Raw genomic sequence first — 11569 nt, forward strand, 5'->3', positions numbered from 1 at the left:
TTTTTTGATAAATTATCTGCTTTTTTAAAAAAACTTTGATAAATCACAAATTAGTAACTCTACCTATTAGTTACTATTCGGAAATGCTGTAAACCTTTTAAATAAATAGTAAATAGGGTCCACAAAATGATACAGATCTTACGAAACAGAGTTATGAAAAACTGAGAAAAAACCAAATAAGTAAGGTAGCAGTTATCAGCTTTGCATGCTGTATTTTATAGATATAAATCTCATAAATGCAGCTGCTTGCTGCTGCTGAGTTGTATCAATAAATACTTGCATCCATTTCTTCTCAAACGGCATTTTAATTTCAAGCTTTCTTCAACTTTAATTTCACACTCTCCACTCTTCAAATTATGAAACCCCACTTTCTCTTTCTACTCTCTCTCTAAAAGACTAAAACCCCCACACACGCATTTCAATTTTCATCTCTCTCTCTCTCCCTCTCTCTCTCTCTCCATCCATCTCTCTCCCTCTCTCTCTCTCCCTCTCTCTCCATCCATCCATCCATCTCTCTCTCTAACTCTCTCTCTCTCGCATTCGCATACACAGAAGCACAATGGGTGCTCTTGTGCTTCTGTTAGTTTTAACGGTTTCCTTTACTTCCGTTACTTCAGATCTCGCCGGAGACAGAGCCGCACTTTTATCTCTCCGAGCCGCCGTCTCTGGCCGGACTTTACTCTGGGACGCAGCCAAAACAGACCCTTGTCAGTGGACTGGGGTCCACTGTGATGGAAACAGAGTTACGGCGCTTCGTCTCCCCGGAGTTTCAGTTTCCGGCGAACTTCCTGCCGGAATTTTTGGGAACTTGACGGAGCTCCGGACACTAAGTCTCCGGTTCAATGCACTCACTGGTGAACTTCCTGGTGACCTAGGGAAGTGTGTGGGCCTCCGGAATTTGTACTTGCAAGGTAATAGATTTTCCGGCGAGCTGCCGGAATTTTTGTTTGCGCTTGAAAATCTTGTAAGATTGAATCTTGCTGAGAATAATTTTTCGGGTCGGATCCCAAGTGGGATTAATAAAATGACCCGGTTGAAAACTTTGTATCTTGAGAAGAATATGTTTGTTGGGTCAGTTCCTGATCTTGATATAATTGGGCCTAATTTAGGTCAGTTTAATGTGTCGTTTAATTCGCTTAACGGGTCGATTCCAAAGAGTTTAGAGTCAATGCCTGTTAGTTCTTTTTTTGGTACTGAATTATGTGGTAAGCCTTTGAAAAATGATTGTGTTGATTCTAAGAACATAAGTATTGACGGTGGGAATGTTGGGAAGAAGGATGACGATGGGGGTTTATCGGGTGGGGCGATTGCGGGTATTGTGATTGGAAGTGTGGTTGGGGTTTTGATTTTGATTGTGCTTGTCTTTGTTTGTTGTCGAAAGAAGAGGAGTAAGAAGACTAGTTCGGTTGATGTCGCGAATGTGGCACATGTTAAGAGTCGGGAGGCGGAAGATGAGAAAATGGCGGAGATTGGTGGGGGTGGGAATGGGTTTTCGGTTGCTGCAGCTGCTGCTGCTGCGATGATGGGGACAGGGAAGGTGGATACTGTGAATAGTGGTGCAAATAAGAAGTTGGTATTTTTCGGGAATGTGGTAGGGAGGGATAAGATGTTTGATTTGGAAGATTTGTTGAGGGCTTCTGCTGAGGTTTTGGGGAAGGGTACATTTGGAACTGCGTATAAGGCTGTTTTGGAAGCTGGAATTGTAGTGGCTGTGAAGAGGTTGAAAGATGTGACGATATCTGAGAAAGAGTTTAGGGAGAAGATTGAAGCGGTTGGAGCTATGGATCATGATAATTTGGTTCCGCTTAAGGCCTATTATTATAGCAGGGAGGAGAAGCTTCTTGTATACGATTATATGCCAATGGGGAGTTTATCTGCACTTCTGCATGGTGAGACTTGTTTATGTATTATTATCTGTCTATATGCTTCATTCTGGACTTGTTAGTTACATGATAGATTGCCATGGCATTTGTAAAACGAATTTGTAAGTTCATCTTCATTACTTCTTTGTATTATTCATTTCTTTTAACTTAAAAAAAAATACTTGATTTGCATTGATCCGGAACCGAAAGAACAGAATTGAGGTGTGGTTGATGCATCTTGGGTGAAGTATTCTAATTCATGAATTTACGGTCATATAGGTACTCATAAAAATTGCACCGCATTGCTTCATTTTGAAAAGTAGTCCCTAAAATGTATAGGCGCTTCATTGAACCGCACTAGTTTTACTAATGATTTCAAACCTCACATTCCTGGCCAATAATACGATGTTACAAAGCATGCCTAGGATAGTACTGTTAAAGTTCTATTGTCCCCTTTATTATTGTTCTGTTGATTGCTTGATTCTCCTGATTGTCTTTCTAGTCATCATTAAGGCACAGTATATGGTCACAATGTTCATAAACTTCCTCTTTATTGCTTCCCCAAGTGCCGCATCATAGTTTAATGAAGGCACAGTATATGGTTATAGTCCATCCAAAGTGCAAATGATATTATAATTTTCTGTGCTTTACCTCTGTTGTTGATTGTTTTTCAGGAAACAAAGGATCTGGTAGGACTCCTTTGAATTGGGAACTCAGATCTAACATTGCTCTCGGAGCTGCTAGAGGCATTGAGTACCTGCATTCCCAAGGTCCTAATGTCTCCCATGGGAACATTAAATCATCAAATGTCCTTATTACCAAGACCAACGAAGCTCGTGTCTCAGATTTTGGACTAGCTCACCTCGTGGGAGCCTCAGCCACTCCCAACCGCATTGCTGGCTATCGTGCTCCTGAGGTAACCGACTCTCACAAAGTCTCACAGAAGGCTGATGTTTATAGCTTTGGTGTGTTGCTTTTGGAGCTTCTTACAGGAAAAGCCCCCACTCACGCCCTATTAAACGAGGAAGGTGTTGATCTTCCGAGATGGGTACAATCAATAGTGAGAGAGGAATGGAGCTCAGAAGTCTTTGATCTTGAACTCCTCAGATACCAGAATGTCGAGGATGAAATGGTTCAGCTATTGCAGCTAGCTATAGATTGTGCAGCTCAGTTCCCTGATCAACGGCCAACAATGTCAGAAGTCACCCGGCAGATTGAGGCACTATGTCGATCAAACGTTCTCGATGATCAAAATCCAAAACCCGATATCTACTAGAAATTAAATTAAGGGGGGCTGTTGTATTTCAATGAATGTCACCACCTTGTTGAAAGTTAGCTCCAAATTACTGTGCCTAAAGTAGCATAAACCTCTTGTTTTACAAGTTTCTCTTTAGATTTTGTTGATTTTTCTGACCCTCAAATCTTTTCTGCTTTCCGAAATGAGGGTCACACCAGCTGTTTTTAATTTATTTCTTGTTGGGAGGATGATGGTTGCTGCCTGTAATTACTACTTTAGCTATCTTTAATCTTTAAATTATGACTCTTCTTTTCCACCCACTTTAGGTGGTGAGATTACGATGTTTCGTTTGCTTTTGTGATGTTTCGTTTGCTTTTGTAATGTTCTTGTAGGTAAAATATGTTTCTTGCCCATCTTCTTTGTGTGATACAGTCTCTTTTTGGAGTTCTATATGTCAAACTAATTTAGTAATTACTCGCTAAGTTGATCTATCCTTATTTCTTCTTTTTTTGTTAAATATTTACAGCCGCACACACCAGGTAGTCTAATTATTCGCCTTCCGCACGAGGGACAAGAGCTTAACTGATGTATCTATCATATTTTTGGCATATAGCCCTCATCTCTCTTTCAGTATCAAGAACTCAGAATTCACTTCTCCTTTCGAAAAGTTGCCATGTCTCTAACTCTCATTTCCAGGGAAATAGTGGTTCCCTTCATGGTTACATGTGAATACGTGATGTCCCCTGGCTCGTAGATGCAGCGGCCAGCGGTGCGGTGGTGTAACTGTTAGTAGGTACAGTTTGACTTCTGTGTCATTTTGTTATGTTTGCTAAGGATGTTTGGATTGTTGATACAAATAGAACTAGGGAATGGAAATGAAAACATGGTAAATGATACTTCTCGGCCGAGATCCACAAAAAACTCATCTGGACCGGATTTTATCCGGATTTTAAAAAACCCGTTTTTCTAAACGGATTGGGCCGGGATTTTTTAAAAATCGGGTTGGGTCGGGCCGGATTTTTCAAGCAATATAAGGCCCGTTTTAGACCCGCGGGCCGGGCCGGATCGGGCCGAACCGGGCTTTTTATTTATATATTAAAAAAATATTTTCATATTTTATAACTCCAATTATGAGTACTTTAAATACCGGAGAAAATAATATCTTGATATATCAGATAGAGTAGTTTAGGTACCAAAATAAATAAATATTTTTTAATATATATATATAATCATATATACCTTAATTGATTCTAATATTATAATATAATATTTTAAAAATCATAAAAAATATTGTATATTTTCAAATTTTATATAAAAAAATCGGTTTTTTAATCGGGTTTTTCAAAAAGCCCGGGCTTTTATCCGAGCCGAACCGGGCTTTTTTAGATCTCGGGCTTCGGACCGGGCCGAATTTTCAAGAAAAAAGGAGGCCCGCTTAAGGCCCGCGGGCCAGACCAAACCGAGCCGGGTTTTTTCCGGATCGGGTTTTTCAGGCTTTTTTCCAGATCGGGTTTCGGATTTTTTGAACATCTCTACTTCTTAGTCTCTTTTTAATGGTACATCTAAAAAAATACACATGAAATTTTATATAGTATATAATTAAAAATATTTATAAAAATTATATTACTAGAAATACATAATCTATTTTAATATGTAATTTTCAGCTTTTCAAAATAATGAAATAATGAGTTTTTACGTACGTTCAAAATTAAGTCAATTTAACCATAACAATTCAGATAAATTGAGAGAATACTTTTTATTCTAATTATTAATTGTATATCTTATTTTCATGCATGTCCCTAATTATTGTAGAGAAATTATCAAAAATACTAAGTTTTCTAAGTTTTTTTGCGATTTAACTAACTTCTGATTTTTTTTACAAAAATACGGAATCAACCAAAATCAATCAAAATCAAACAGATATACAACTAGTTGAATGTTGTATGTAGTTACATAAACTCGTGCATGCAATTCCAGTTGCTAAAAACCGTATTTTTGCAAAAAAAATTGAAAAATAGTATTTACAAATTAAAAAGCATTATTGCAAATTTTCTTAAAAATGACAGTATTTTTGCAAAATTATTTTTAGACTTTGGTATCTTTTAAAAAGCTCATTATTGTATTAAATAATGGGTTAAACGCTGGTATAGGAATGTAGGAGTAAACATGAAAAAATGTTAACTCCTATAAAAATGTATCTCTTCTATATATAATAGAAGAACAAGGGGATAATATTCATGAGATTAAAAAGTCTCATTGAAAAGACTAAAATACCCATATTTTTAATATTTATATAAAAGATAATATTCATGAGATTAAAAAGTCTCAATAAAAAGACTAAAATACCCCTGTTTTAATATTTATATAAAAGATGTGTTTTGTGGGAATCGAACTCAAGATACTTCATTCACACATACAACCTCATACCACTACACCGTATTGTCACATGTGTTTTTTATCATACACATAATATATATAACTATGCTAAATTAATATTTTATTTAAATTTAAAGGCAGTTACTTGAATTCCGCAAAAAATAGATAGTTACTTGAATATTTAAACAGTTAATTTTAAATAACTTAATTCCAGATATAAAGTTAGGCATAGTACATAAACGAATTATTATCTTATTTATTAATCATTTTTTAGTTTGAAAATATATCTTATATATTTTTAACATATTTTTTATTATAAAAAGTAATTAAAATGTATATATATATAATTTTTTTAAAAAATATTGAAAATAAAATTGCTTATATATAAATAATCTATATTGGTATTATATATTTAGATAATTTCGAATTATAATGAGTCAATGAATTTTAGTTTATTTCGAATTTGAAATCAAAACTTGACCTATAATTAAAAAAATATTCAAAATTTGACTACACGACAAATTTAAACTTTTGACTACACGACCCGGCCGAAAAACATCATCATATTCTATGTTTAGTAAATTTAAATAACAAGCTTGGTGAAAATATATTACCAATAACGTGAAATATTTTAATATCTTATGTTAATATAAATTAATATATTTGAGGTTTTTATATGATCAGGTCAATTGATTATTTGTATTAAAATTACTAACTTCACTGGTAGCGTATTATTATCTTTGGGAGTTGTCCCGGTTTTAAAAATATTGAAACTTGATATAAGATCTCACGAGATTTGTTAAAACTACGATGATATATTAAATGTATTTATTATTCATTTTTCACTTGGAAAAGACTAGCCTTTTAAAATGAATTATTTTCGATAAGCAATATTTATTGATGAAGAAAATATTGTACAAATATTTTTAATTATTTTAATATTTTCAAATTTTCAAATTAAAGTTATATCTATACTATATTATAGCATTTGATTCAATGCATTTTATACTATTTAAAGGAAAAAATATATTGCTCAATAATTTGAAGGAATTAACCAGTTCAACTAATATTTACAAAACTTTATCGAATTAAAAAATATTTAATTTTAAAAGAATAGTATACAATGTTATCAAATTATTATATGAAGAAATATTAGAGTCATAATAAAAAAAAACTTAAAAACACTTTAAATAATGATATAATTACAATTTTTCCTTCGAATTCTTGAAACACAATCATTAATATCAATAACAAGTCTTTACAATTTATAATTTAATTTTATATTACAACCATGATTGGTACTTGATTGCGTAGAAAATAGTTATAAATTTTTTGTCAGTGATAATGTCAATATCATATATAAATTATTGCAATTTATTTATTATATAATTTTAATTTTTGAATAATTATAAATGCATGTTATTTAAGTAATCAATTGTCTCACTGGATGTTAATAATGAATATATATGTACATGAATAAGATATTTAGCATATAAATATTTGAAACCATCGTAATTTACTAAGAAATGTAACATACGATAATTTATATTCCGACACACGTATAACTTAATCTTATTTTGTTAACAGTAGTTTAAATAAAAAACTAATATTTTTTCATACATGCATACGTTGAATTTCAAAAAGTAACATTTTTCATTAAAATCAACTTTTATATTAATAATAGTGTAAATTTTACATTAGTGTATATTATGATTGCAAGTCATTCTAACTTCAGTTATGCATTTTTATCTTTTTAAATTGAGTAAATTAATTGTAAGTTAATTCCCGCTATATTAAAACGGAGGCACAGGTAAGTAGAATATGGTATTAATTAGTCTTGAAATTCTAAGTTGGAATTAAAGATTAAAGTTACAAATTTCAAAGATTCCAAAATGTGTGGACATACCGTAAGTTGGAATTGTATTCTTCACATCCATCACGTGTACTGCTGTTTCTTACTTGGACGAATTGAAGACTGAAATTACATTTACTCTTCTTAAAGTCTTAAAATGGCGTGTGATGGAGAGGGTGTGGATAAGTAGATTGGGCTAATACAAATTAAAACCTTTAACACCAAAATACATATGATTCAATTTTAAATAAATGACGAGAATAGAATTGGGCGCTTGAAGCGATGGGACTACAACATCCAGGGTGATGGTCGTAAATATCCGTATCAGGAAAGACTACATGCGTATGTTTTAAATCTGTGTTAAGAGATAAGTATTTTAAATATGCGCAAAATCGGACATTCATGTTAGCAGTTTGGCAACGCGCATCAATGAACCTGTATTTATATAATATGTCTTTGTAATTTCGGATGCAGAATACGTGTTTTTGTAAATTCGGTCAATGTTAGTATTTTGGGTCATGTACCCAGAATATGAATATTTTGAGATGTTGATGTTGAAATATCAGTATTCTGAACATGTTCTGGCAGTATAACATTTAATTACTAATTACTAAAATCTAAATTCTTTTAGTCAATCATATCCTATTCATGACCTATTAAAAAGATTGAAGTATATTTATGTATTGATTTTGGATCAACCAATGGTTTTATTTCTCTTTATTGGAAGCAGCGAATGCTCCCTTTGTTATTTCCAAATCTTGGAAGTCATTGAAATATGTGTCCTCCGTTAATAAAGAAGTGGCAATTCTCGTTGAAAGCAGCTGTCTAAATAATCTTTTTTCGGTGGTCCGATGACCAAGTGTGGTGTTCTGGTGTGGGCTTCTTCAAAATCTGGCCTACAAATAATTTAGCTGAAAAAAGGAAAGCTATGATGATCACCCATTGCTGTGGTCCAAATTATGGATACTTTTCTCCGGTTTCCAAAGTATGTGAGACAAATTTAGTTTTTTTGTTATTTTGTTAAGTTGTCAACCACAATACAATTATAAATGGGAAGGATCTGCAGCAACTGTTTGTTATTAACAGGTTGTTAACAAACAGTTTAACAGCCGTTGGATGGGGATTAACGAGTGAGATTGTATCCGGACCGCGAAAATTTTCAGCGGTTGGTGTCGACGGACCGCGGAAAATTTCCGCGGTTGGGTACTGTTCCCTTATCCCAGCATCCCAACAGCAGCTCATTTCACCACAAAAAACACCAAAATTTTCAAGAAAAATTCTACTCTCTCCAAGTTTACATTTTAGGCGATTTTGGGGTATTTTCATCAAGAAATTCAAGTAGTTTTGTCAATTCAAGCTATATTTCTTGTCTTAAATTTCACATTTTCATGGCGGATAAATTATTTGCTCGTATGTTTCGTCATAAACGTCAAAATGAAAAAAAAGAGTCTATTGATCATAGTTTACATCTTGATGATTTAAATACTAGTGAAGAACCTAAAACCCCTGTATCTGTTGAAGATGATGATTTTGTAGATAGAAATGAGGAATTTATTAATTTAGATGACGATTTGTTTGATGTTGAAGATGAAAATGATGAAAATGAGGTTGCAAACGAGGTTGAAAATGATAGTGATAATGTTGAGGGTGAGGAGGAAGATGAAGATGATAATGTAGAGGATGCAAATTTGTATGAAAATGTTGATGGGGGGAGTTCCATATTTGAATAAAAAATTTCAAAGTGTGAATGAGCCCGGTCATTTTTTTAGGGCTTATGCTTTACGAAATGGATTTGCTATTAAAATTCAAGCTAGCCATCGCAATAAAGACAACGAGATATATGGTCGTTTATATGTTTGTAGGCTTTATGGAAAAAGTGTCGTCACCGAGAGTAGTCAAAATAAACGGCGTAGAGAGGTTCTTCCTAAAAGCGAGTGAGGGCCTGACATCCTGCGCTTCTTCGAAACCCCGACATGAGTATTACTAGCATAGGCCCATCCCTCAGCAACCGGATAATCCTCCTGACCGGGAACTCTCGTAAGACCAAACCTGTAACACCCAGACACAACAAGCAATGCTCTTGCTGCCCTTCCTTGCAGCAATCTCCAAACCCCGGTATATATGAGCTAACACAGCTGCACCCCAAGCATAATAAGGAATCTCCCGCATATTAATCAATGGGTGTATATACCGAACATGAACAAAAGAGCGGTTGATGCTGGGGAAGAGGATACAACCCATAATGAATAGCAGATACGCCTTGGTATGTACAACTGTGGCCCTCATATTATTCTTCTCAGGCTTCTGTGCACCGTATCTCTCAAACAACCACCCCAGCTTGATGTTATTCCAATACAAAGCCTCATTCACCTCCTCCTCGGTCAAAGGATCAAACCAATTATTAGCAAAATACGCCGCCTTGTTCTCTATCACCCTACAAGTCAGCACATCCCCTTGAACTGGCACCCCTAAAATAAACCCTACATCCTCCAATGTAACAGTCATATCCCCCTGCCTCGTGAAGAAAGTGTTAGTCCCAGGTCTCTAACGCTCCACCAAAGCAGATATCAACCGAGTGTCAGTAGCCAAGACAACAGCAGGGTCTGCAAAAATCCCAAACCCAAGCATGTGTAGCAATTCCCGCTGTGGTCTCCTTAACTTCCACAAGTACAATGACTTGTTCCCCGAATAGCTCTGCAACTCATCTCTCCCTGCACCATCCCAAACATCCTCACTGACGTGATACCGATTGTCCCAAATAATATTATACGCGTTAGGACCCGGCAACATATTCCCGAAATCACCAAAATTATCCATACCTGAAAATATTGTCAACAAAATTCATCAATCACCACAATAAAAACACCACGATGTACACAATAAAAACAATCACCACATATATAAACACCAAGTTCACAATACATTCGAAATAACTACCCATTATTTGCAACAAAATCATATGTTAATTGCATCCATACTTTTACACTAACATAACTCGAATTTAACACTAAATTTATCATTACAAATTCGAATTATAAATAAATTAAATTAAAATTCGAAGTATAAATAAATTAAGGGTTAATAATTCGATTCATCCTACAAATTATCCTAAAATTTCGAATTTACTATTTAGCACTAAAATTATCACGAATAATCCTAAAATTAATCCTACATATTCGAATTATCACTAAAATTGTATTGTGACACTAAAATTCGATTTATAAATAAAATAAGGGTTAATAATTCGAATTATCCTAAATATTATCCTAAAAAATGGATTTTATTATTTAGTACTAAAAATATCACGAATAATCCTAAATTTATTCCTAAATATTCGAATTATCACTAAATTGTCACGAATAATCCTAAATTTATTCCAAAATATTCGAATTAACACTAATATTCGAATTAAAATTAAAAATTCGAATTTAATACACTAAATTAATTCTAAATTAACACTAATTTTAATTCTACAAGGATATTAAAAATTCGAATTAAAATTATAAATTTGAATTAAAATAATAAATTCGATTATTAAAATTTCGAATGAAAATTGTAAATTCGAATTAACATTAAAAATTCGAATTTAATACACTAAATTAATTCTAAATTAACACTAATTTATCCTAAAAATTGAATTAAATCATGTCCAAATTATGAACCCTAGAAATTCTAAAATTTTGAATTTAATCATAGTACGATTCATATGTTAATTCATACATTATTTAACCCTAAAATTTTGAATTACATACACAAAATAAGATCTACAACAAAAGAAAAACATAAGTTTATATCAATAAAACTGTAAATAACATAAAGTAATCGATTATATACTTTAATAACGAAAAGGAAGAATGATTTAAGGTTGGGTTGCTGTGATTTTTGCTTGTGCTGGGTCTGCTGGCTGTGTGTTTGTGTTTGTGTTTGCAGGCTGCGGCTGTGTGTGTTTATGTATATAAGTTTGAGAGAGACTCTGTTTGTCAAGAACTAGGTAAACAAAAAACGCTACCAACCGCTGAAAATTTCCGCGGTCCGTGCGGAGGGGTATTTTGGTAATTACCTCGGACCGCGAAAATTTTCAGCGGTCCCTTTGCTGCTGTTTTAATTACCAGGCGTTAGATCCACCATCCAACGGTGGAAAAACTGTTTGTTGTATAGTGAAAAAACTGTTTGTTGTATACCGGTCTACAACAAACGTTTGTTGTAGACCGGCCCCCATTATAAATACATCAGTGAAGTTTC

At 33.7% G+C, this 11569-nt stretch overlaps 1 protein-coding gene across 1 annotated transcript; it reads left to right on the top strand.

The window, feature by feature from the left end:
- The first annotated feature begins 274 nt into the window (after positions 1 to 274).
- LOC141671072 (putative inactive receptor kinase At1g48480) lies at positions 275 to 3399 on the top strand. The gene is made up of 2 exons (XM_074477164.1): positions 275 to 1889; positions 2537 to 3399. The coding sequence occupies exons 1-2, from the start codon at positions 560 to 562 to the stop codon at positions 3136 to 3138; spliced, it is 1932 nt and encodes a 643-aa protein (XP_074333265.1). The 5' UTR covers positions 275 to 559; the 3' UTR covers positions 3139 to 3399.
- The last annotated feature ends 8170 nt before the right edge of the window (positions 3400 to 11569 follow it).

This window comes from Apium graveolens, chromosome 7, assembly GCF_009905375.1.
Source record: "Apium graveolens cultivar Ventura chromosome 7, ASM990537v1, whole genome shotgun sequence".
Classification (NCBI taxonomy): Eukaryota; Viridiplantae; Streptophyta; class Magnoliopsida; order Apiales; family Apiaceae; genus Apium; species Apium graveolens.